General features: G+C 56.7%; 1 protein-coding gene across 1 annotated transcript; it reads left to right on the top strand.

Moving 5' to 3' along the window:
* The first annotated feature begins 1,227 nt into the window (after positions 1-1,227).
* On the top strand, positions 1,228-23,104 carry RHCG (Rh family C glycoprotein). The gene is made up of 11 exons (XM_046654735.1): positions 1,228-1,465; positions 8,816-9,002; positions 12,597-12,747; positions 16,040-16,187; positions 17,196-17,362; positions 18,419-18,556; positions 18,742-18,878; positions 19,185-19,300; positions 19,480-19,553; positions 21,781-21,870; positions 22,690-23,104. The coding sequence occupies exons 1-10, from the start codon at positions 1,279-1,281 to the stop codon at positions 21,844-21,846; spliced, it is 1,371 nt and encodes a 456-aa protein (XP_046510691.1). The 5' UTR covers positions 1,228-1,278; the 3' UTR covers positions 21,847-21,870; positions 22,690-23,104.
* The last annotated feature ends 375 nt before the right edge of the window (positions 23,105-23,479 follow it).

Below are 23,479 nucleotides of genomic sequence, written 5' to 3'. Positions count from 1 at the left end.
ATATTAGCTCAAGGCAAATCTTCCTCAGCAAAAAAAAAGAAAAAAAGATGTTGTAGAAGAAGAATATGGAAAGATGTTTACAAAACATTAAATGAAGAAAGCAGGCTATATATCAGTATTATAGTATGAATCTCTCTCTCACATTAATGTTGCCTTTAGGTGATGAGATTACAGGTGGTTTTTAGTTTCTTCTTTGTGCTTTTCTGTATTTTCCAAAATCTCTACAATATCACTGTATTACCTTTTTTTTTTAAAGAAAATTAGAAAATCAAATTTATTTTGGCAAAATACAGACTAAGTGTAGATTTAACTTAAATTCTATGGTCAATTCATGTGAAAAGCATACATATTAACCAACAGATAATTCTTGATCATAGCTCAATGAACTCGTGGGGAAAAAAACGGTTCTTACAATCCTTTATATATATATATATATATATATATTTTTTTTTTTCTTGGCACCCTTTTCTCTGGGAATAATTTCAGATTTACAAAAAAGTGGTAGAGACAGTACGGAGAGTTCCAGAGCTCCTGCACACTCCTGACTCAGTCTCCCCTGCTGTTCACATTGTCCATGACCAGGGTACATTTGTCAGAACTGAGAAGCCCACGTGGGTCCATCGCTATCAACTCCACTTCAGACTTCATTTGGATTTCACCAGTTTCTCCATTAATATCCTCTTTCTGTTCCAGGATCCAGTCCCGGGTACCACACGGCACTGAGTTGTCACACCTCTTCAGGCTTCTCTGGTCTGTGACAGTTTCTAAGACTTTCCTGGCTTTTCATGAACCTTGGTGAATTTCATAGTCAGAAAAAGAAAGGACTGATGATGACAATGATGATGACGATGGTGATGATGATGACGATGATTTACATTTGGGAATTCCTTCATTTTTATCTCGGTGGGAAGCAAATAATCCGGCTTTTGCTTTCTCTGTCCCCAAAGGGGAAAGGCAGTGCCGCCCCGGATGGATGGGATCCACCGAGGTCAACGGCGCCTGGACCCCTGCCCACCGCCCTCTCGGTCCCTGCCCCTGCCGCTGGCCCCCCGCCCCACCGCGGGGGACTGCGGGGCCCTCGAGTGGCGGGCGAGCCCCGGGCCTCGGGTCCCCTCGCCGGTTGGGCGTGCGCGCGGGCGACACCGGGTCAGCTGTTGCCCAGCCCGACGCGGCCAACCCGCCCCGCCCCGCCCCGCCCCTGCCCGGGTCTTTTAAGCCTCTCCCGCCTGAGAGCGGCTGAACTGCCCGCTGCCTGCCCCGCCAGGCGCCCCCTGCACCATGGTCTGGAACACCAATCTGCGCTGGCGGCTGCCGGTCACCTGCCTGCTCCTGGAGGTGGCCCTGGTGGTCCTCTTCTGCATCTTCGTGCGCTACGACCCCGATGCCGACGCCCACTGGATGGACGAAAAGCTGGCCGGTAACATCTCCAGCGACCTGGAAAACGAATTCTACTATCGCTACCCGAGTAAGTCCTGCCACGCTGTGGGCCCACCTGAGGTGTAGCCGAGCAGGTCCCCACCTGTCCCAGGGTCCCGCCTGTCCGCACCTCCGCAGCCTGCTGCTCGGGAACAACTGGCTGGCCGGGAGGGGCGCATGAGGAGGCGATGCTGCCCGCAGCCCCCTGCCCCGCCCACCAGGCTCCCCGCGAGGGGCGCCTGCCAGCCTCCGGAGATCGCGCTGGAGATGCGGCCGGGTGTGCACTAGCTCCTTTTTCCCTGAAAAAGTGATGGGGAAAACTCAACCGGGGTCAGCTCCGTCCAGGCGCCCTCAGAGGCCCCCACCTCCCCGTGAGAGAGCCCTCCTTGATGTCCTCATAAGACCCCAGTCCCATCTCGGTCACCAACCAGAGGATGACCCTGGTCGCTTGTCCAACTATGCTTGTAAGGGGGTAGGTCCAATGTCAAGGGCTGCAGAGACAGGTCGTTGGCCACCAGCCCTGCTGCAGGGAGAGGTGGGTGGGACCACGGCCCTACCCTCTTTTGGCTCAGAGAGGGACACAAAGCCCCCCTGAATTAGCTGGTACCGGCAGTACTGTGGCCGTGGAATCACCGGACCTCACTTCTATCATGGCCACAGTGGGGTGGCCTTAGGCAAATGTCAACCTCCCTGAAACCCGATGTTCAGGAAACAGATGCCCAGGACTCAGGAGTGGGGAGAACTGGCCCAAGGTCATTTGGATTGGCCCACCCCTGGGACCCCTAGCCCAGGACTCTTCCCACGCCCTTGTGCTTTCTGGTTTTCCACACCATCTACTAGCAGCCAATGACAGTCGTTCTAACTCTTGGTGCTCATGTAGCCGTGGACCATTAGTTCTGGACGGGACCCTAATGCTCACCTCCAACAGCCTATACCAAACTGGTGTTCCCTCCATGGCTTGTATACCCTCAGTAATGGGATTCTTTACCTCCAGAAATAGCATTTTACTTAGAGCCAAATAAATAACTGCACACATTCAGGATGTGAGCCTGCATGAGAAAAGAAGTGGGGTTACAGGCTTAGTGGGAGCCAGCCATATTAAGTGGCTGCGAAAAAGCTAGCACAGTCACAGGCCGGATTAATAGAAATATGGAGCCTAGGGGAAGGGAGGTGACAGAAGAGGGGTGTGCCCTGTGCTGGTGAGACCACAACCTTTACTGGGCTCTACTCAGGGCCATGTTTTAAGAGATCGTAACAGCTGTGGCCTTGGAATTTAGACTCCAAATCTACCCTTCACGTTGCCACCTTTATGCTCCTTGGTGGGAGACTGAGGCAGGCAAGCTGGACACCCTCCTCTGTCTGTTCCGCTCCTCCCTCCGGCTCTCGTTTATCTCCTGGCTGTAGAGCCAGCCCCCCAGTAAAGCATGAGGTCCTCGACATGTCTGGGCAGTGGGAGGCCACAAGACCCTATAAGAGGGGTTACAGAACCTCACCAGTGAGGGGTGCAGTCCTCATGTCTCCCTGGCTCCAATCCACTCCCTCCACACTCACCTTTCATGCTCCACCTTCATTTATTCACTCAACAATCACTGATCTATAGGGTGACATATAATTTATCAATCAAATGACACTTTTGAGTGTGAGGGGTGGGAGAGCTGTGCTAGGACACAGGCAGAGCCATGACTGTCCCAGCAAACCAGGGCTTATGGCCACTTTGGACAAACAAGTTGAATATCCTGGGTCTCTGGCCCCAAGGGGCTCCCAGACTCATTGAGAGCAGAGAGGTGTGCCCCCACACACCCGGCCTCAGTGGTGTCAAGTGCTCTGGGCAGAGGGGCTCTGTGATCCTTCCTGGAAAGCAGTGGGGTGGTGAGGAGGGGAGAAGCAGGACAGCGGGGAGCCCCCGAAAGAGCATGCTGGGAGGTGGGCTGCGGGGCTCCGTGGGGCCCAAGGGTAGGGCTTGTGAAAGGCATTGGAGAGGGGTTGCTAAGAGGGGGTGACAGCCCCCGCCATCAAGGAGGGACTTGAGTTCCTCCTGCCGTTTCCTGTGAGGGCTGGGCTCTTGGGCATCTGAGCAGGAAGTGGCAGAGAGGAGTGGAGGGGAGGGAGAGAGGCTGGGCCTCAGGATTCCTTGGCAAGAACAGGAAGCAGTGGCCACCACTCGCCACGAGTGCATGCTCTCTGCCTTAATCATCACCACCGCCCCATGAGGAAGGCATGGTTAGGACTCCCATTCTACAGATGAGGGAACCAAGGCCACAGAGGGACAGTATCTTGCCAAGGTCACTCAACTAGGAAAGCAGAGAGCCAGTGTAGGAGCCCCGGAGGGCTCTGAGCCCTCACTCCTGGACCACTCTCCTCCCTATAGTCTCCCCTCTCCTCTTGCCCTAACCTGCCCTTTTGAGGCCCACTAGATCACGGTGGCCGTGGTTGGGAGTAGGGGGCACATGGCCCAGGTGGGGCCCACGCCTGGGTTCCTGGGCAGCAAGGCAATTCCCAGGGGGTGGGGTGAGGGCTGGCCCTTTTGGTACTTTCTGGGTTCTTGGCTGCAGGCCATCAACACCTGTGTGGGCCTCATTCCTGCCCTGGGGATGAGTGGAACCCACTGGGCATCTCTGGTTTCCAGAGGAGTTCAGCTCCAGCTGGCTCCGGAGGGCCTGAGGACAGCTCCCTGGGCATGGGCCCCTTGGCAGCTAGCAGGCAGAGCTGGACCCGCTCAGACAGTGCCCTGGGAGGCCTAGCTCCTGAACACGAAGCTTCCTCATGGGCTGCTGCTCCGGGGCCTGAGTGGCCACCAGCAGTGTCTGGAGGAGGCTGGCCCAAGGAGGAGCCGTCAGAGCCACAGCTCCTCAAGCTTCCTAGGATGACATGGTCGAGAAGGAGCGGGACACATTCCAGGAGATGACCCAGGGCAGGGGAGGCCGTGGTTTACACACCTGAAGGGCTGTTTCATGAAGCCAAGGCTCGCCCTGCGCCCCTGGAGACCTGAGCCTTGGCTTCGGCTCCGCTTCATAAAGCAGGAGCTTTCCCAACAAGCGGAGGGCAGGGTAACTGGGCGGTTGACTTTGGAATTAAACCGATCTGGGTCCATCACCAAACAGAGTGAGCCGTCTCCCTCACCACGCTGGGCCTCAGCATGCCCATCTGTAAAGTGGGGATGTCATTTAATGCACAGGGTCTCCAGGAAGGCTGAAGGTGGCAGGCGACTGGTAGGGCACATCTCGTGGCATGAAGTGAGAGGGCAATAAACACTGGTATCAGGCTTCCTCAGCGGGGAGTGAGCACCCCGTCGCTGAAGGTATTTAAGTGGAGGCTCAGCAGCTCTTTAGAGACGTGGCCAAGGAATGTCTCCTTGAATATCAGTTGGAACTATTATCGCATTTGAGTCCCTTTGTGCTGGCCCCGCTTACACAGTGCTTTCTGCATGCCCTGTGGGGCAGGGCATCTATTCATTTCCATTTTGTGGTGCAGGAAGTGGAGGTTAGAGGTTTGCGTGACACTTTCAGCCAGTCAATGGCACAGGCGGGGACAGGCCAAGCCCTCCCACGCCATAGCCCGCTGGCTTTCCCAACCCCCATGGCATTGCCACTCCCTGGCCATCTGCCCAGATTTTGCAGTGATGGTGTGGTTCTGCGGTCGGCTCTGAGGCATGGGAGCGGGGCACGCAGAGCCTTGGGGAACTGAGGGACTGGCCAGCAGACCTCAAAGAATAGTTCAGACTGGACTGGCCACTAGAGGCTGGGAAGGGGCCGTATGCAGGCCACTGCAGGACCCCTCTTTCTGTGCGGACACAGTGAAGGGGAGGGAGTGCTGTGGCCCATAGGCTGGGAAACTTTGTCCTCAGATGTCAGAAACTCAGCTCCAGCGGGGACCCATCCTGGGTAGAGGAGCGAGCTAGGAGGGGATGGGGGTGGCGGTGGAGAAGGGGGAGTGAGAACAGCTGTGTACTGGTGCCCCCTTGTGGCAGTCTCATGGCTGCAAGCCAGTGTGCCAGCTACACCCCTGGAACCCCCAGGTTGAGAGAGCAGGTTCTTGAGTCATCTCAGGCCAGAGAGAGAGCAGGGAGTGGGGAAGCGTCTCAGCAGCTTCCACTGGCCCTCAGCCTGTCACCAACCCAGTGCAAAGCACCTGGTCAGCCTTGGAAGAGAAAAAGAGAAACCGTGGCTAATGTGATTGAGCAATTGCCCAGAGCCAGGCCTAAGCCCAGGACGTTGGCTGCCACCACAAACGTCTGGGGCGAGCACTCTCTGAGCACTGTGACAATCCCCCATTTCATAGAAAAACTACAGATCAGGGAGGTTCTGTCCTTGCTGAAGGCCATGCAGTCTGGACCTTCAAACCATTACTATTAAAAGTGTTGTAGGTAGCACCAAACTATGAAACGTAAATTAATAAACTGGTACGTTGGGTTCTAAATTAGGACCAGTTTGGGAGATAAGGAGAAAGGGAGCGAGAGGATGAATGGGGAGGTGCCCATGGGGAGGGATGCCGGCGTCTGCGTGCCTGAAGGAGGGGGAGAAGGAAGAGACACCCCCGGAGAGGGCCCAGCAGAGGGATGAGGCACCCTTGGAGGCAGGGAGCAGGACCGAACTGGTGAGATGGGGGAGGGCAGGGAGGAAGCCAGCCCTGACACTGCAAATACCCCCACCCCGCCACAGTCCTCTTCAGCTCCGCCCCTACCTGCATGGTTCCTCCCCAGTGGACACCCCTCTCTTTGAAAGGCCACCACCTGCTGCTTTTTCCTAGGGGTTCCTCCCACCTCCCTGCCAACGCCTTCCCTGTCTGGTCTGCTTGCTCCAAGGCAGGCCATTCTCTGCTGCTGTCTCCCACTCATGGTGCCCACATTCTGACTCACAGCTTGAACTTCGGGCCTGCCCCATCTCAGAGGCCAGCTGCAACCGGCCCCGCCAGGCCCCATTGCTCCCACACTGCCCTGCCAGCCTTCACCACCACCCCTCGCCCCGTGGTCATCTCAAACCCCCCTGGCCAGCACCACACCCACACCTCCCTCCCATCCTGGCAACTCTTCCTACTTCTCTGTGTTTCTCAACAGCCTTGCCATCCTGCCAGCTCCCCTCCCTGCTTCTGGGATTGTAGTCTGAATATGTCGCCTGCCTATCTTTTACACCTCTCCTCCAGTCTGTCACTCGTCACTTCTTCCCAAGAATAACCATAATACCGTGTCTGGTGCTTCACATCCGTTAGCTTCTTTTCCCCTACAGCAGTCGAAAGCGTGATAAACCAGGAAACACGATAATATGTGAACTGAGCTGTTTCACGTTATGACACCTGGGCCGAGCCGCTGTTTGTTTGTGTGTCACACAGGTCTCCTCCAGACAGAAGGTCAGAGCACCATGCTGGGGCGAGACCCACAGCTCTCTGCATTGGCTCGTACACCCCCTGACCCTGTAGGGTGCCAGCCCCACTAAGCCTCCTCCAGGTGGCTGTGGCCTGGCCCTCAGAGAAGCCTGCAGGGGCACAGATGAGAGCGGGCGAGGCCAGGGCCGCTGTAGCATGAGCATCACTGCCCCCAGACCTGTGGCCAGGCTGCAGTGCGCACCAGGGCCTATCCACCCTGTGGGTAGGAGCCATTAGGCTGGAGAGGGGCTGCAGCCTCACCTGACCATGAAATCCAGCTCACCTGGGCCTCCTTGCCTGGTGCTCAGCCAGCATCCCTGGGTGCTACTGAGGTCCCAGTAATCGATCATTCATTCACCATATTGATTGAGGCTCCCCGGGCACTCAGGTAGTCCTGGGGAACACCAAAGTGAACAAATAGACTGTTTCTATCTAATTTTGTCGAGTGGCCCAATAACGACCTTCATAGTGCTCCTCCCACCCCCCCAGCCAAGGACCCAGGCTAGAAGTAGGTATGGGATTAGCTGGTCTGTCTCCTCAGGCTCTTTTAATCCAGAACATTTCTGCAGCCTTTGTCTTTTATGCCGTTGATATTTTTCAGGAATCCAGGGAGGGAGGAGAAAAGCAGTGTATGCGGAGATTCCTTAAGACAATGCAAATGTCCTGCTCTTCATCAAAATTTTCTGCTGGATTTAGCATCCACTGATGGGATCTTTACTGTGAAAATGGTGATTCTCTAATTTGAGTACTCATTCCACAACTAAAAGTCGGGCCTTAAGCGTCGTGTTGTAAACAGGAGCCCTCACTACTGTCTCATCTATTTATTTACCTATTCTGAGTTCCTATTTTTTAGTGGTTTTAATTCATTATAGGACATAATTATTTTGGTGCTCAAATTGTCCCTGAGTTGGCCAGTGGGAGCCCTTCGATCTTGCCCTTGTGTCCTGTGACACCTGCAATTCCTTTCAGTGTCTCCTACTTTGGTAACTGTGTACTGTCTTTGCTTCTCAAAGCTCTTTGCCTTCTGTCACTTTCTGGGAATTGAGAACCATGCAGTGTTAGCACTGGGAGGACAGTTAAGATCATGCTAATCCATCCCTTTAGTTTTATCGAGAAAACTGAGGCTCTGAGAGGGGAAGTGGCTCATCAGGGCCACACTGTGAGTTGGTAGAAGAGCTGGGTCAGAACTCAGAATTAGACTATGCCTGAGTAACAACAAATAATAATAAAGTAACAAAAAATAATGAAACGCCCATTTCGAGCACCTCTTATGGGATGGATACTGGGTAGGTGCTTTACATACTCATCTGCATCTAATCTCTGCAACACTCGCAATGAAGAGTCGTGGAAGAAGGTGGTATAGGACCCAAGGATGTTCAGTTACTTTTCAGAGTTACCTGCCCAGCAGATAGAGGAACTGAGGTATGGATTCAGGTCTCAGTGATGCTGGAAAGTGTACTTGCTGCGAGTGGGGGTGCAATGTGGAGACCTTCCTGCAGGTGATGATCTGATGTGCCTGGCCAGTCAGGGGACTCCTGGGCCAGATGAGACTGACCTCTCCATTGTAAAGGAATAGAGTTGTGGGGGTAAGGCCCAGAGGGTCGGAGCTCCAGACCCTAGACTCTGGGTGTAATCTACAGGCCAGCCTCCATTTCAAGTGCCCAGCTGCCCACCTCCACCCCAGGTGAGGGTGGAGAGTGAGAGCTGTCATCTCCTGAGGGGGAGCGCTCAGGCATTTCTCGGCATTATAACCCAGTGGTGTAAGTGGTCTACAGTAGGGGCTCATCTGGGGGCCCCCAGCTCAGCCCCTTCTAGAGGCTCTTATGACAAGACGGGGGTAGAGGCTGCTCCACCGCCAGCGGAGCCATTCATTACCAGGATCCAGATGCGCAGATGGGGGGACGGGGCTTGGGGAGGCTGCCTGGGCCCGCCCAGTGGCAGGGAAGACACAGGCGCTGCTCCGGGCCGCGCTAGCCCAGACCCAGGGCTATGGTGGGCCTTCGCCAGACCGCCGAGACCCTCCGCTGCGCTCTCCCTGCAGGCTTCCAGGATGTGCACGTGATGATCTTCGTGGGCTTCGGCTTCCTCATGACCTTTCTGCAGCGCTACGGCTACAGCGGCGTGGGCTTCAACTTCCTGCTGGCAGCCTTCGGCATCCAGTGGGCGCTGCTCCTGCAGGGCTGGTTGCACTGCTACAGGGAAGGCTACATTCTCATAGGAGTGGAGAAGTGAGCGCGGCGCGGGCGGGGGCCGGGCCCCGGGCCCCGCGGGTGAGGGGCGGGGCGCACTGGGCGGGACCCGGAGCGAGAGGGGGCGGGGCCCGGGTCGGGAACCTGGGGAGCGGGGGTCACTGGACCGGGCCCTACGGCTGAGGGGACCGACCTTTGGTGGAGTGGAGGGGCATGGCACACTGAGCCGGGCGCGGCCTGGCGGGTGATGGGGCGGGACCTGGGGGGGGCGGAGCGCTCTGGGCGGGGCCTGGATGATGAGAGGGCGGGGTGCACTGGGCGGGGCCCTGCGGGTGAGGGGGCGGGGCCTGGGGCGGAGACCCGGGGGCGGGGCAAGCTGGGCGGGGCCTGGCGGATGAGGGGGCGGGGTCTGGGGGCGGGGACCCGGGGCGGGGCGCACCAGGCGGGGCCCGGCGGGTGAGGGGGCGGGTCCAGGGGCTTGGGACTGTGAGCCGGCTCCTAGTCCTCCAACCTGTCTGCTTGGGGCCTGCGGCAAACACCGCACACAGACGCACACACAGACACTGCTTCCCGATCAGCCAGTCTGCAGGGTAGAAGTTCTGATGGTGTCCAGGTACTGAAGGAGGGAGGGTCTCCCTCCCTCTCAGACGAGGCTGCAGGGATGCGAGGCCGGACTTCCCTCCAGGGGCCGGCCGGGCCTCCACCCTGGCACATCAAAATGGCCCTGAGAGACCGCAGTCCCCGGGACCTGGGGTGGGGGACCCGGAGACAGCGCGGCTGCCCCAGCCAGCCTCAGGAGTTGGTCTGGAGGGAACATCGAATGGGGGAATCCAGTCAAGGGAGGTGCCTCTCCCCGCCTGGCCAGTGTCCCCACCCGGGGCGCAGGCACGGGACAGAGATGTGAGGCAGGTGTGGGTGCGGAGCCTTCGGGATGAAGCCCTTCCGTGCCTCAGCCTCCAAGGGGGCACCCTCTCCCGCTCTCTTCTCACCTCCATCCTTCTCATCACTGTTCTCCGTGATAACCCTTTGGTCCAGTGAACACCAGCGGCCTCTCCCTCAGGAAACCCAGCCCCTCCCTCTGGCTGAGGGGGTCTCACCCTCAGTGTGTGCCTCCCCCAACACCACCACCAGCTTATAAAATCAGTTTGCCCAAAGCCAACTTGCTCAAACCAACCTGCCAAGCAGCCACCTCACTGAATGGCTCATTTATCAAACAGTCTAGGCCATGGCAACTTAGGAAACCTACACCAATTCGTGTTGCACAGGACAGAATCGACAGCCTTTGGGAGAATTTTTCCCAGTTTAGTCAAGTTTTGGTTTATTGGAGGTTCTTCTGTAAGTCCAGTTTAGGCTGTCTTCAATTTCTGTAGACATATGACAATTTGGGCTAAAGAAAAAATTTTTTTAATTTGAGAAAGTTGTCCTTGGTGTGTGAAAATGAACATTCATTAGCCCGCTCGAAAACCAAGTCCAGAGAAAGAGTTTAGAGGCAAATTGGTATAAAACCACATTTAAAGCGTAAATCCTTGCTGTCACATATAGGGCACCAGTCAGGTGTCATAGGCCAGGCGTCTGAAATGTAAAACATATGCCAAATATTTGCAAAATATTAATGCACTCAAGCCAGTTAATGAATCCATGAATTAAGAGAAGCAGGAGAGAGTTGACCAGATGGAAAATGCGTTGGAACAAATAAATCAGTCTTTTTGTATCTAAAATCCTTGACATGTGTATCACCCTGCGGTGCAAAATACACAGGAAATTCTCATTCCCAAGGCCATATACCCAGAGCATGACAATATCCATAATGTTTTTGTTTGGCTGCTGTGGCAAGATAGCTCCATGGCTAAATGAAAATCAAAGGTACACAACGTTTAAAAATCTTCAAAGGGGATCATTGTGAACTTTGTGAGTTAGGTTTTCGGTGAAACAGTTACTTAGCAAGCTGGTCACTTGACAAACCGAGTTTGGGCAAATTGGCTTTCAGGGGTTTGATTTTTAGCCACTGAGCTGGAGCTGATTTCCGTCTGGTGCTCAGGGCTGAGATGAGCGTGTTGTCCCCAGACCTGACTTTGGGGACCCTCCTTCCGGCTTCCATCCTGTCCCTGCTGAGGAGTCCTCCAGGTGGCACCTGCCACTCCAGGGTGGTGCCCCCTGCAGGCCCTGCCCGAGCCTCCTGGGGCCCTCCTGGGCTGTGGCGTCCAGATCTCCATCTCCCAGGTGCTGATGGCCCAAGGAGTGAGCTCTTGGCTCTCTCACTCCTTGCTAATGGTCGCCTCTGTCAGGTGGGTCTGCTGGCTGCAGCCTTGGGACCTCAGGCAAAGAACTCAGCCTCTGAGCCTCCATTTTCCACCCATGGGATGTAGCTAATAACAGCGCCTGTCCCATAGGGTCCAGGTGTGGTACAGGAGGGCATGTGCAGCGCCCAGCAGGCATCTCAGGGCCTGGCCCTTGACAACCAACATCATTCATCAGCCAGGCCCTGCACTAGGCTCTGGGCACACCTCAGTGAATGAGGCCCACAGGGAAGCGGACATTCCAGTGACCATCCTCTGTCTTGGGAGGGACCCTAACAGAGCAGTGCCCTGTCCCCATTCCACATCCTGGCCCTACAATCAGCTCGCTTCTCACTTCTCAGCTCATGATTCACACACACACACACACACACGCACACACACAGAGCCCTGCACATGGGGGAGGGGCTCCTCTGCATGTGACTGCCCCTACTGGCCCTAAACCTTCCCCGATGAACAACTCTCTTGACTCGGAGAGCCACACTGAGGTCTGCCCTGGGATCCAGGACTACTTTGCTGCTGGCAGGGCACAAGGAGGCCTGGGTTAGGCAAAGTGGGCATGTAGATGGAACCAGGGGCTGCTTCATCCACAGAATGTCCACCTGGCTGTCTGCCTCCCCATCCTCCCTCTGCTACCTGGCTGGGCTTTCAGAGTCCAGACTTAAGGAGGGCCTGTGTGCTCCTCTGCCTCCATTCTCTCCGTTGGCTTTCCTGCCCCTCCTTCCACCCAGCCCCCAGTTCCCCATCTCCTACAGGAAGGCCTCTCTCTCTTCCCTGGACACAGACCCTCTGTCCCAGGAAGAGGAGGTCACAATAGCTCAAACTCTAGCAAGGCCCAGGATGCCAGCAGGAGGGGTGTCTGTAGAGGGAGAGCTAAGGGTCTGGAGGCAGACACCACATCTGGCTGGAGGAATCTAAGAAGGCTGCCTGGAAGAGGAGGCAGTGAGGGGAGGTTCTGGGAGGGTAGGCAGAAGATGGAGGACCAGGGCAAGGCCCCAAATATGGGGTGTGTTCAACAACAGCAGCCAGACCCCTTGGGTGCCTTGAGCACCAACTGCCCGTAAGGAGAGGGGGCCTGGGGTGGGAGCTGCAAAGAAGGGTGTGGCCTTTAGTAGGCGCCACTGCTGTGTGGACACTGCACCTATTCTTTCTTTTAATTCTTAGAGCAGCTCTAAGATGTTATGCGCCCTTTATCACAGAGGATGAAAGTGAGGCTCAGAGAGGTTAAGCCACAAGCCCAGACCCACAGATGACCGAGCCCAGATTCAAAGCCAGGGCTTGGAGCGCCCCTTCCTGCCATTGCCTCAGCCCCTCCTCTGCCCGCCCTGTCTCCCCACAGCCTCATCAACGCCGACTTCTGCGTGGGCTCCGTCTGTGTGGCCTTTGGGGCCTTGCTGGGCAAGGTCAGCCCTATCCAGCTGCTCATCATGACACTTTTCCAAGTGACCCTCTTCTCGGGGAACGAGTTCATTCTCCTCAGCCTGCTGGAGGTGAGCAGGGCTCATGATGGGCATAGTGCTGGAGGGGACACGGGGGGACAGAGATAGAGAGGGCTGGGGAGACACGCCAGCTGGATTCAATTCAACCGTGGCAAGTCACTGGACCTCCTGAGCCTCAGTTTCCTCATCTCTAAAGTGGGAGTGATGAGATATATTGGGCAGGGATCATAGGCCACCTAGCAAAGCACTCAGCACCTGGGCAGAGCAGCGGTTCCTCAGATGTTGGCTTTCTCCTCCTTTCTCTTTCCTGCACATCAGATGAAAGCGCGGGATGTCCTGCACATACACCACATTCCCAGATTGCCCTGCCAAGAAAAGTACCCAGTGTATTGAGGGGGTACATCTGTAAGGAAGGATCCCAAGGTTGCCATGTACAGCTGCACAGATCGTGCACTGCACAGTGGTGCCATTCACATGGACTATGGCAGAAATGATGCCCCTTGGGGTTAGCCAGTTCAGTGGCCTAGGTAAGGGGCACCTTTGAGTCTAGCTCAGAAACCTCTTTGGTACCTTAGCAGGGGAGGGGGTCGTTCAGGGACTCCACCCATTTCTGAGCCCCCAACTCCTCTACATTTGGATTCTGCCTGGAACCTCTCCCCAGGGCTTTATTTAGGCCACCCTACATTCAGTTATTCCTTTTGTCATTTTTTTAGCCACCAGACTAGTCCAAGCCACTGTATCTCCTCCTGGCTCATTGTCCCCCCTTCATCCCTACCCCAGGCACCTTCTCAGGTCAATGGCCACCAGCAGCCATGGTGGTCTGTTATTCATGCATATAAGACCATTCCCTTGATTAAAACCCTCCAGTGGATTTTTTTTTTTTATTTCACTTAGAATAGAACCTACACTTGTTACAAGGCCCTACATGTTCTGGCCCCAGCCTTTCTCGCCAAGCTTTTCGTCTACTCTCTCCCGATCTTTCTGTGCTGTGATCATACCCTGCTGTTGGCTCCTCAAACACACCAAGCTCGGCCCCACCTCAGGGCCTTTGCACTTGCTGTTCGCTTTGCGGGAATGCTCGTCCCTCAGGCCTTTTCACTATTGAGGTCTCAGCTGGAATGCTGCCTCTTCAGAGAGGCCCTCCCAGGTTCCCCTACCCAGTGTTGCTCTCTCCTTACACCCTGCCGGTCACTGTCTCTCACACGGCCTTGGTTTATTTTCTTCACAGCATTTTTCCTTATCTAATAAGGGCAGGAAACCTTGTCTGCCTGGACCATCTCTATCCCCAGCACCTAGGTCAGTGCCTAATAAGCGCTCCGTAAATATTTGTCAAGTGCCTGAATTTTGGAGTCTGACTCCGTGTCGGGCAACGCTGCAGGCGCTGGGTTACAGAGGTGAGCAGGACTCACCCTTAGACCCCAGGGAGCTCGCAGTCTAGTGAGGGAGCCAGCAAGTCAACAGGCAGTGACCACACATTATGATCAGGAGTGAGCTCAAGGGCGAGGTGGCCTAGAGGAGGGCGCCCGAACCAGGTCAGGGGGCTTCTTGGAGGAAGAGGTATCAACGCTCGAAGTCAGGTGGGAGATAACCAGGCGAAGGAGTGAGCAAGGGCATTCGAGGCAGAGGGAACAGCAGGGCAGAGGCCTGGGCGAGAGCCTCAGTGAGAGGTCTCAGGAGCTTGGGGCTGGCTGGGGGGCGGGCTGTGCTGAGAGGGGGGCTTGGAGGGGTAGGGAGGGTGGGGGAGGAGCACCGGCCATCAAGACTCCTGGGGCCGTGTCGGGCGTGGTCTCACGTTATCCTGAGGGCAGTGGGGAGCACGGAAGGTGTCAGTCAGTGGAGTGGCATGGTCGGACACACGCCATGGAAATGTCACTTTGGCTGCGGTGAGAACGATTGGAGGCAGGGAGCCCAGGAAAGAGGCTGGGACCGGGACCGGGCGAGCACGAAGAGAAGACAGTGGGTGATTCAGGAGACTCTGGACAAGCCTCAGAGACTGGCTGGGGTGCGAGGCGAGGGGGAGGAAGGAGCTGGGCGGGGCGAGGGGCAGGCGCTGGGGCCGGTGGGTGTGAGCTGGCGTAGGCTGATGGTAGCATCTTGGGTGAGTGGAGAGCAGGGAAGGCTCCTCAGGCCGTCGAGAACCCTCCATGATCTGCTCCAGAAAGTCTTCTAGTGCGTGACAGCCCTTCCGCCTCTCTTTAGCCAAGTTTAAACACGACAGTCACTGGCGACATGTAAGGAGCCCTTGTCTTCGGCTCGCCCCTGCTCTGACTGCTTCACATGGGATATCCCATTTAACCCTCATCTCTGAGATGGGCACAATTATTACCCCATTTTACAGATGAGAAAGCTGGGGCTCAGAGAGGTTAAGGGGCTCACCCAAGGTCACACAGCTAGGAGAGGCACCCACCAGGCTGGGGGTCAGGAAACCCAGCTCTGTCAGCAACTCCACAACTGGCTCTATGACCTTTGATGACACATTTACCTCTCTGGTTGGGTTTTCCCATCCAAAATGAAGGAGCGAGCCTATGATTCTGATTGGCATTTCCTCTGAGATTGGTTCTGAGCGGGGAGGAAGAGGAGGCTGAGGGAGGGCAGGTGGGGGCAGGGGAGGAAGGCTCAATCAGTCCAGCAGCCGTAGAGTGTTTACACAAGGTGTCTAGCTTAATCCTCGAGACAGCCCTGCTGAGTCCTGGCCATCTCCCCATTTTGTAAATGAAGAACTTGACCTAAAGAAGTCCAGAGGCACGGAGGTGGGTAGGGCAGGAAGGGACAGATGGGGAGGGGACCAACTCTGCCTGCTCTGACTTTGGGAGGCAGGCAAGAGGAGGCTGGGGATGGGGTGGACGGTGGGAGGTTAGGTGGGAGGTTGGAGGGCAAGGAGTGTGACAGGAGGCAGGGGAGATGGGTCACGCAGCCTGGATGGGGTGGTGGCGGGCCAGGAGTGGTTGTCTAGAAGGAAATGTGGAGAGGGGCAGGCCCAGAGGGAAGGAGGGAGTCCCGAGGAATTAAGACAAAGTGGGAGCTAGTGGCTGACAAACTAGATAGGAGGTTGCCCTGGGTTCCAGCTGGGCTTCACCTCTTCCAGCTGAGCAAGTCCCTCACCAAGCCTGGCATTTGCCATCGGGACCCAATCGCACTCGCTGATGGAGATGTCCTGGCATTTGGTTGACAGGCTTACAGCCTGGGTTCAGGGACCCCCACTTTCTCTCCTCCCCAGTAGATTGCTCTGCGGGGGCCCTGGGCTCCATCCTGCGGCTCACAGAGTCAGACACAGCTGGGCCTCTGTCTGTGTGTGGGGGAGGGAGAGAAGGTGTCAGAGCCTGACAGGCCCCTTGTACCCCAGGTGAAGGATGCAGGGGGCTCCATGACCATCCACACATTCGGCGCTTACTTTGGGCTCACAGTGAGCTGGATCCTCTACCGACCCAACCTACACCATAGCAAGCAGCCGCAGAGCCCTGTGTATCACTCGGACCTCTTTGCCATGATTGGTGAGAGCTGCCATAATGATTGAGGGCCACCATGATGTCTGAGGGCTGCCATGATGGGTGAGGGCTGCCATGATGGATGAGGACCACCGTGATGGCTGATGGCCGCCATCATGACTGAGGGCTGCCATGATGGCTGAGGGCCGCCATCATGACTGAGGACCACCATGATGGCTGATGGCCACCATCATGGCTGAGGGCTGCCATGATGGGTGAGGACCACCATGATGGGTGAGGACCACCATGAAGGCTGAGGGCTGCCATGATGGGCAAGGACCACCATGAGGGGTGAGGACCACCATGATGGCTGAGGGCTGCCATGATGGCTGAGGACCACCATAATGGCTGAGGGATGCCATGAGGAGTCCAGGCTGCCATGATCACAGCTGATCCCCATGTGGTCTGGTGTGTGGCTGCCAGTTCCCTGTGTGGAGAGGGCAGAGGGAGGTTGCCTGTAGATACTTCTAGGATCCTTGTCCCCTTTCCCCGTGGGGCTGGAAGAAGTGGGTCACTCACCCTGTGTTTTCCATAGGATGCCCCAGGGCAGACACAGTGGTAACCAGGAATCGTCCTTCCATCCCTGGGCTAGGGCAAGGCGACTTCCTGTGTCCACTTATTCCAGAGAACACATGTCAACCACCTACTCTGGTCTCTTAAATCCCAGCCCTGCCTTCAAGGAGCTCCTCAGTGTCATGGGAGAGATGCCAATGCCTCTGGATGGTCCCCCTATAGTGAAGAAAAAGATTGTCCCATGGTGCTGTGGGAGCAGGGGGTGCATGGAGCCCGGTTACAGGCTCAGGGTGGACTTCCCGGAGAGCTAGGTGGGGAGTAAGGCAGGGACGGCCTTCTAGGAAGAGCCTCCAGATGCATAAAGCTCCGGAGTGGGAAACAGCTGGCGTGGGAGTCATCTGCCATCTGTGGCGCTAAGGGACAGGATGGCTCTGAGCTCTGTAGGGCCCTCTAACTGATGCCTCTTCTCCCGGGTCCACTGGCCCTATCTGGTCCGGCCAGGCACCCTTTTCCTGTGGATATACTGGCCCAGCTTCAACTCAGCTGTGTCCAGCCACGGGGACGCCCAGCACCGCGCTGCCATCAACACCTACTGCTCCTTGGCCGCCTGTGTGCTCACCTCGGTGGCACTGTCCAGCGCCCTGCACAAGAAGGGCAAGCTGGACATGGTGAGTAGTGGGGGAGCAGTGGGGAGTCTTGCGGGGAGGGGCGCTGAGCACCAGGCCCTGCCAACAGCTCTGTGAGGTGGGCAGCATGAGGACTGTCGCACCCATCTTGTGGATGAAGAAACTGAGGCTTGGGGAGAAGTGGTCTGTCCAGACTGCATAGCCAATTTAGGCAGAGCCCGGAGCCAGCTTCCTGGAGGCTCTGCTATGCCCGCGGCTCTGGACCACCTGGCTGCTCCTCCTCGTTCTCCCCCCAGAGCCCGAGGTGTTGACAGCATCTGTGCTGAGACACTGCTGGGAGCCCTGGAGGCAGTGGACAGTCACTGAGCAGGGAGGTGGGGCTCAGGCACCCGGGGGAGGAGAACCAGACACACTGACATGGGCACATCTGTGTGCATCTGACACCCACACGCAGGGAGGGACGTGGGACAGGGTCCAGGTCAGGGCTGTGGCTCCCCGCAGACCTGGATCCAGACCTCTTTCTGCCTCTCACTGGCTGTGTGCTCTTCCACAAGTCATTTAACCTCCCTGCCCCTCAATCTCCTCACCTGCAAACACGGGAAGGGACCTGTCCTTACCTCCTGGGCTCCCCGTGGAGTGCCTGACAAGCGCCTGACGAGCGCAGACCCCCAGAGCCAGTCAGCTGGCATCCTGCAAGCCCACAGCCTCTGACACGGGTGTGGACACATACACAGTCCCCACAGGTGCGTGACGTCGGCATCCATGCATGTAGAGAATGTCAGACACGCGAACCCAGGCACACAGGTATGTGTGGCTCCCGGATATAAAGGGAACGTGCAGACACACAGTCAGGGCTCACTGGCACGGACACAAGTACACTGATTTGTGTGCACGGAGGATGCCAACTCCTGGTGTGGGTGCACATGTGCAGAGCACACAGGGGCGGCCGTCCCAAGCCCGGGCCCTGGCTGGAGCTTCTGCAGGCTCCTGGCTTGCTGAGTGCACTCGAGCCACCCCTGGCTCCCAGGGCGTCAGCTCCTCCAGGCCCACGCTATAGGGGAGGACTGAATTCCCGCTTGCTCTGCCCGCCCTGCCCAGGTGCACATCCAGAACGCCACGCTCGCGGGAGGGGTGGCCGTGGGCACTGCGGCCGAGATGATGCTCATGCCTTACGGCTCCCTCATTGTCGGCTTCAGCAGCGGCATCATCTCCACCCTGGGTTTTGTGTACCTGAAGGTGAGAACCCCAGGTGAGGGGCTGGGGGCTGGAGAGTGCTGGGTGTCTGTATTCCTAGGGGTCCCTCGGGAGGGGGATGGGGCTGGAAAATCCTGGGTCTGTGTATTTGGGGCCTCCAGAATCCTGGCCTCGTGGGGCCGCTGCCACAGGCCCTGGGCTGAGCAGCACCCCACTCCCCTCTCCAGCCATTCCTGGAGTCCCAGCTGCGGATCCAGGACACATGCGGCATTCACAACCTGCATGGCATTCCCGGCATCATAGGCGGCATCACCGGTGCCGTGACGGCAGCCTTTGCCAACAGTGCCGTGTATGGAGAGGAAGGGTATGTATGAGAGCGTGCAGGTGGGGCTCCCTCCTTCCTTCTCCAGTCCTTCCTGCTGTTCCTCTGGGGTCCAAGGTTATGTCTCCACCCCCTTCCTTCCTCAGTCTGGATCACTGTTTCATGGGCCTCCCTCCTTCCACAAGAGTCGTAGAGACCATTTGATCTGTCTGGCGCCCCCATTTTGCAGATGGGAAGTGTGAGGACCAGGATTTACTGAGCCTTGGTGCCCATTCACATTTGTGGGGTGGCAGCAATGGCTAATTGGCCTCTGTCTGGGGTCCTGACCTGCCCCTGTCTCCACCCCAGGCTTATCCAGGCCTTTGGTTTGAGGTCAAAATTGGACTCCAGCATGCAGGCCAAGCTCCAGGCTGCCGGCCTCTTCATCTCCCTGGCCATGGCCCTGGTGGGCGGCATCATCGTGGGTGAGTGGAGGTGGCTGGTCCAGAGAAGGTGGGGGCACAGCAGAGGCCAGCCCAGAGCTCTCGGGAACCCCATCTCCACCCCGTGACTGTGGGATGAGGGGATGTTCCCAGCGGAGGGAAAGGGCTGGGTTGGCAGAGGAAGGAGTTCCTGACCTCTGGTGACCTCCCACTTTCTTTAGGCCTCATTTTGAAACTTCCATTCTGGGGCCAAGCCCCCGACCAGAGCTGCTTTGATGATGCAATCTACTGGGAGGTGAGTCCTCGGCTCGTCCCCCTGCACGACGGCAGCTGCGGCTGCCCTCCCCGGACCCTGCCCACGTCAGCTGGGCTGGGGCCTGGGAGTCGGAGCTGAGGGTTGGGGACAAAGCCTGCATCATCCCGCTCTTTTATCCAGAGGCTGTGCCTGCTGGGGGTTGAAGGCTGTGGTCTAGAGTCCCAAAGTGTGGTCCCCAACAGCATCAGCATCACCTGGGACCTTGTTAGAAACACACATTCTTGAGCCCCACACAGACCGCTGCATCTACAGCTCAGGGGGTGGGGCCCAGCCCTCTGTTCTCAAAGCCCCCCATGTGATTCACACGTCTATGAACCACTGCCCGAGACCAGCGGTTTCCAGCCCTTCCATGCACACTCGAACCACCTGGGGGCTTTAAAAGCCTTCTAGCCCCAGGCCTCCGCCCCCAAAGCCTCGAGTTAATTGGTCTGTGGCATAGGGCCTGTATATTAGGGTTTCACTTAAAGCTCCCCAGGTGAACCTAATATACAGCCTCGGTTAAGAATCACAGTGCAGTGCTCAGCTTCAGTCTCCGTAAGAGCCACCTGGAGACCCTGTGAAAATGCAGCTTCCCAGGCGCCTGCTCAGAAAGTCTGCTTCAGCAGGGCCTGGGGCTCCGCCTGGGGCCAAGCGCCCAGGTGGTTCTGGCACAGAAGCTGAGTTCTGTGACATCCACTACTTTCAGCATCTAGAGGAGCATCAGTCCAAAAACCCAACTTGAGAAACACTGTTCTAGAAGCTTTCTGTGACCTAGGCAGGCCTTCCTCCCCACGAATCATTATTGGAGGTGTTTATCGGCATTAGACGATGGCAGATGCCGAGGGTCCTTCTTGCCCCCTGTACCTTCCCCTCATGACGAGGGCGAGGACCCAGCCTGTATCTGTGGCCCCTGAGACACAGGTCTGCCCATGATTGCCTTCCCTTTGGCTCCGTAGTTTTAAAACCATACCAGGAATTTTCAAGGTAATTTTAAGTAATATCCACTATAAACCAATTTCAAGTACGTAACTAATAAGCCTTTTAAATTCACTCTCTTTAAATTATTTTTTTAATTATAAAAAGAACAGAAGCTCATTAAAGAAAATCTGGAAGGAGAGAAAAATAGAAATTCCATCACCCTAATTCAAGCACTGTTAACATTTTGGTGTATATCTTTTCAGTCTCTGCTCTTTAGTCCGCATAGCTTTTTCTTACACAGCTGAGATGACATTACACACCCGATCTGGTGTCCTGTGCTTTCTCTCTCTACCCTAAGCAGTGTTCCGTGTTATTACACTCCTAATAAACTTTCTTTTTTTAGCAGCGCAGTTATTTTCGTTCTGCATTTCAAGTCAGAACTTAAACTATTTTAGACACCACAATTAGAAACCACATGCATTCAATACTAAAGAAATAAACTAAAAAATGTTACCAATTCCCATATGTAGAAGCTCCCTCTGGGTTCTGTTTTGATCTTTATAATTTATTCGAAGTTCACACCTCCCCTCTGCTGTATACCCTTCAGCCGTACTCGGCTTCCAGTAGTATAATTCCACCACGCCACCATCAGGCCGTCCCCGTGTCCCCTGGCCTCTGGGTGGTTTATCTGGAAGATGAGGTGGCTTCCCAGAGGACGGGGGTGAGACAGAGTTTCCCCAGGACCACAGATGAGGACCACAGATGATCTTTAGGATCAAATCTAAGCCTCGAAGCCAAGGCAGGGCTGATGCGCCCCGACCGCACTCCACCTACTGATCCCCTTCCGGCCTCCCCTGCGCCTCCCCCTCCCTCACCTGTGCGCCTGCCTGAGTTCAGGGAGCTTGCCACGCTGCCTCTCACCTGGCGTGCTACCACTCATCTTTCAGAAGTTGGTTAGGCACAGCCCGAGTCCCCCCGGGCTGGGTCGTCAGCCTCTTGTGTGCGTTTACAACTCTCGTTGTTACTGTGCGTTTCCCTTGAACTCCTTCCCGTGGCTCTAGAGGGGCGAGGACTCCGTGTAGTCCTCGCGAGGCCCCAGCACCCTAGACAGTGGCTAACCTGACGTAGGGGAACGACACGTGCATGGAGGGCGGCCCTGCTCCGCGGCGTGCGATCTGCACAGTGACCACGAGGTGGCGCCCGCCACACACCATTGCCCGCTCCTGACTTGCCCAGGTTGCTCTAGCTCCACCAGACACACCTGCGCGGCCTGAGGCACCACCCTCCCAGCGGCCTCCTCTCTCTGCAGGTGCCTGAACACGAGAGGACTGCCCTCCGTCCTGAGCACACCACCCTCAGACCCCCAGAACCTTAAGCTCCCAGGGCAGGGGAGACACAGGTGAGTGTGGGCTTGGCTTGGCAGTGAGGGACGATGGGCAGGTTGTCCAGTGGGGGCCCAGCTCTGAAAATCAGATGCCACCAGCAAAGAGGCAAAATGAAAGCCTCAAGAAGTGAAGAGCGGAGCTTCCACCCCTCCTGCCTGGAGTGCAGTGGGCACGCTGGGGTTGGTGGGGGAGGCACTCAGAGCCGGACCACATGCACATGGACAGACACAGGAATATGCAGCAGGCGCTCTGGGCAGGAAGGAGCATCCGGAAGGAAGGTGACCTGGGTGCGCGCTTGGCTTTCCTGCTTTGCTTACTGTGTGAGGGACTTGGAGGGTCTCTTCGCCCCAGAGACTGAGCCTCAATTTCCTCATTTATGAAAGTGGAGATGACATGCCTGGTGCTATTCAATTGATCGACTCAGGCGAGAATCTGCTTCCCTCCCTCCCTCCCCTCTGTCCTTCCTTCCTTCCCTCTCTTCTTCCTTCCATCCATCAGCTAACATTTCCTTTTCCCCTCTGTGGAAGGCGCCAAGCCCTTTCCCAGGCCTCTTGCATCTACCCCTCTACCAGGTGCAATTACCTCTCTTTTTAGCAGATGAGGAAATTAAGGCTCAGAGAGGTTCAGGTTCTTCAAGGCCACACAGCTGGCAGGTGGAGGAACTGGGTCTTTCCAGGTCATTACCTTTGCTCTTATTGTCTTTATTTGCCCTCTTGGAGCTGGGAAAGAGCCGTGCAAAGGGCAGAAGGCGCATGAGTGGCAGGAGGGCATGCTGGGGTGTAAGGAAAGAAGAGTGAGGCTGTGATCCTCTGCTCTCGGCTTTCTTACTGCAGGCTCCGCAGAAGCAGCTGGTGCTGCCGAGCTGGGAACACAGGAGCGAGGCAAGCAGCACCCTCCTTGGCGTCCTGGCCCTGGGGCGTCTCCACCCTGCCTTCCCTTCCTCCAGGGGGCCTGCCTGAGAGTGGAGAAGGAGGAGTTGGAGACAAAGCAAGTGTCCCCCAGGTTCTGGCCGCAGGAAGCCTGCCGCTGGGGTCTTGGTGGTCACATCCTGAGAAAAGCAGGCAGGGCTGGGGCTGGGGGTGGACCCAGGCCCTCCTCAGAGGCAACTGAGCTGCCAGCCCCCCACTGCTGGGCTCTCCCACTCCCCGCCCGCCCTCAGCTGCACCTTCACTGCTCCCTGGACCCCCCACCTCCCTGTGCCACGCAGATGGCGGCCTCCGTGAATAAATGTTCTTGGTGCCCTTGGTAGAATGGGTGTGAATACTCCAACAGGGCCAGTTTGAGGGAGAAAAGGACCCAAGGGACCTGGCCTCCTGCCCCAGTCCTGACCTCCCACCCCAAGCGGCCACCCACACTGCGAGGAAAATCATCCCGGGCTGAAGAGGAGCAATTAGGGGTGCTGGAGCCTGCCCCAGCTGGGGCCCCCCGGCAGGGCTCCGCTTTGGGGATGGGGTCTTTCCCCAAAGCCCCTCCTTCCTTCACATCAACCATCCCAGAAACCCACCCATGTGGACCGTGCCTACTGTGCCTCCACATGACCCTGCCCCTTCTTAAGGGCCCCTGGGGGAGTAGGGAGGGAGGGCTCTTTGGGGCCACTCCCCCTCCCCCAACCCTTCCCTCCTC

Source organism: Equus quagga, chromosome 2, assembly GCF_021613505.1.
Source record: "Equus quagga isolate Etosha38 chromosome 2, UCLA_HA_Equagga_1.0, whole genome shotgun sequence".
Lineage (NCBI taxonomy): Eukaryota > Metazoa > Chordata > Mammalia > Perissodactyla > Equidae > Equus > Equus quagga.
The sequence above is the reverse complement of the archived record's forward strand: the minus strand, read 5'-3'. Positions and strand labels throughout refer to the sequence as shown.

Coding starts and splice junctions, on each gene's coding strand:
- RHCG (XM_046654735.1), top strand. CDS start 1,279: ATGGTCTGGAACACCAATCTGCGCTGGCGGCTGCCGGTCACCTGCCTG. Junction 12,748..16,039: donor TTCTCCTCAGCCTGCTGGAG/GTGAGCAGGGCT, acceptor CTTGTACCCCAG/GTGAAGGATGCAGGGGGCTC. Junction 18,557..18,741: donor TGGGTTTTGTGTACCTGAAG/GTGAGAACCCCA, acceptor TCCCCTCTCCAG/CCATTCCTGGAGTCCCAGCT.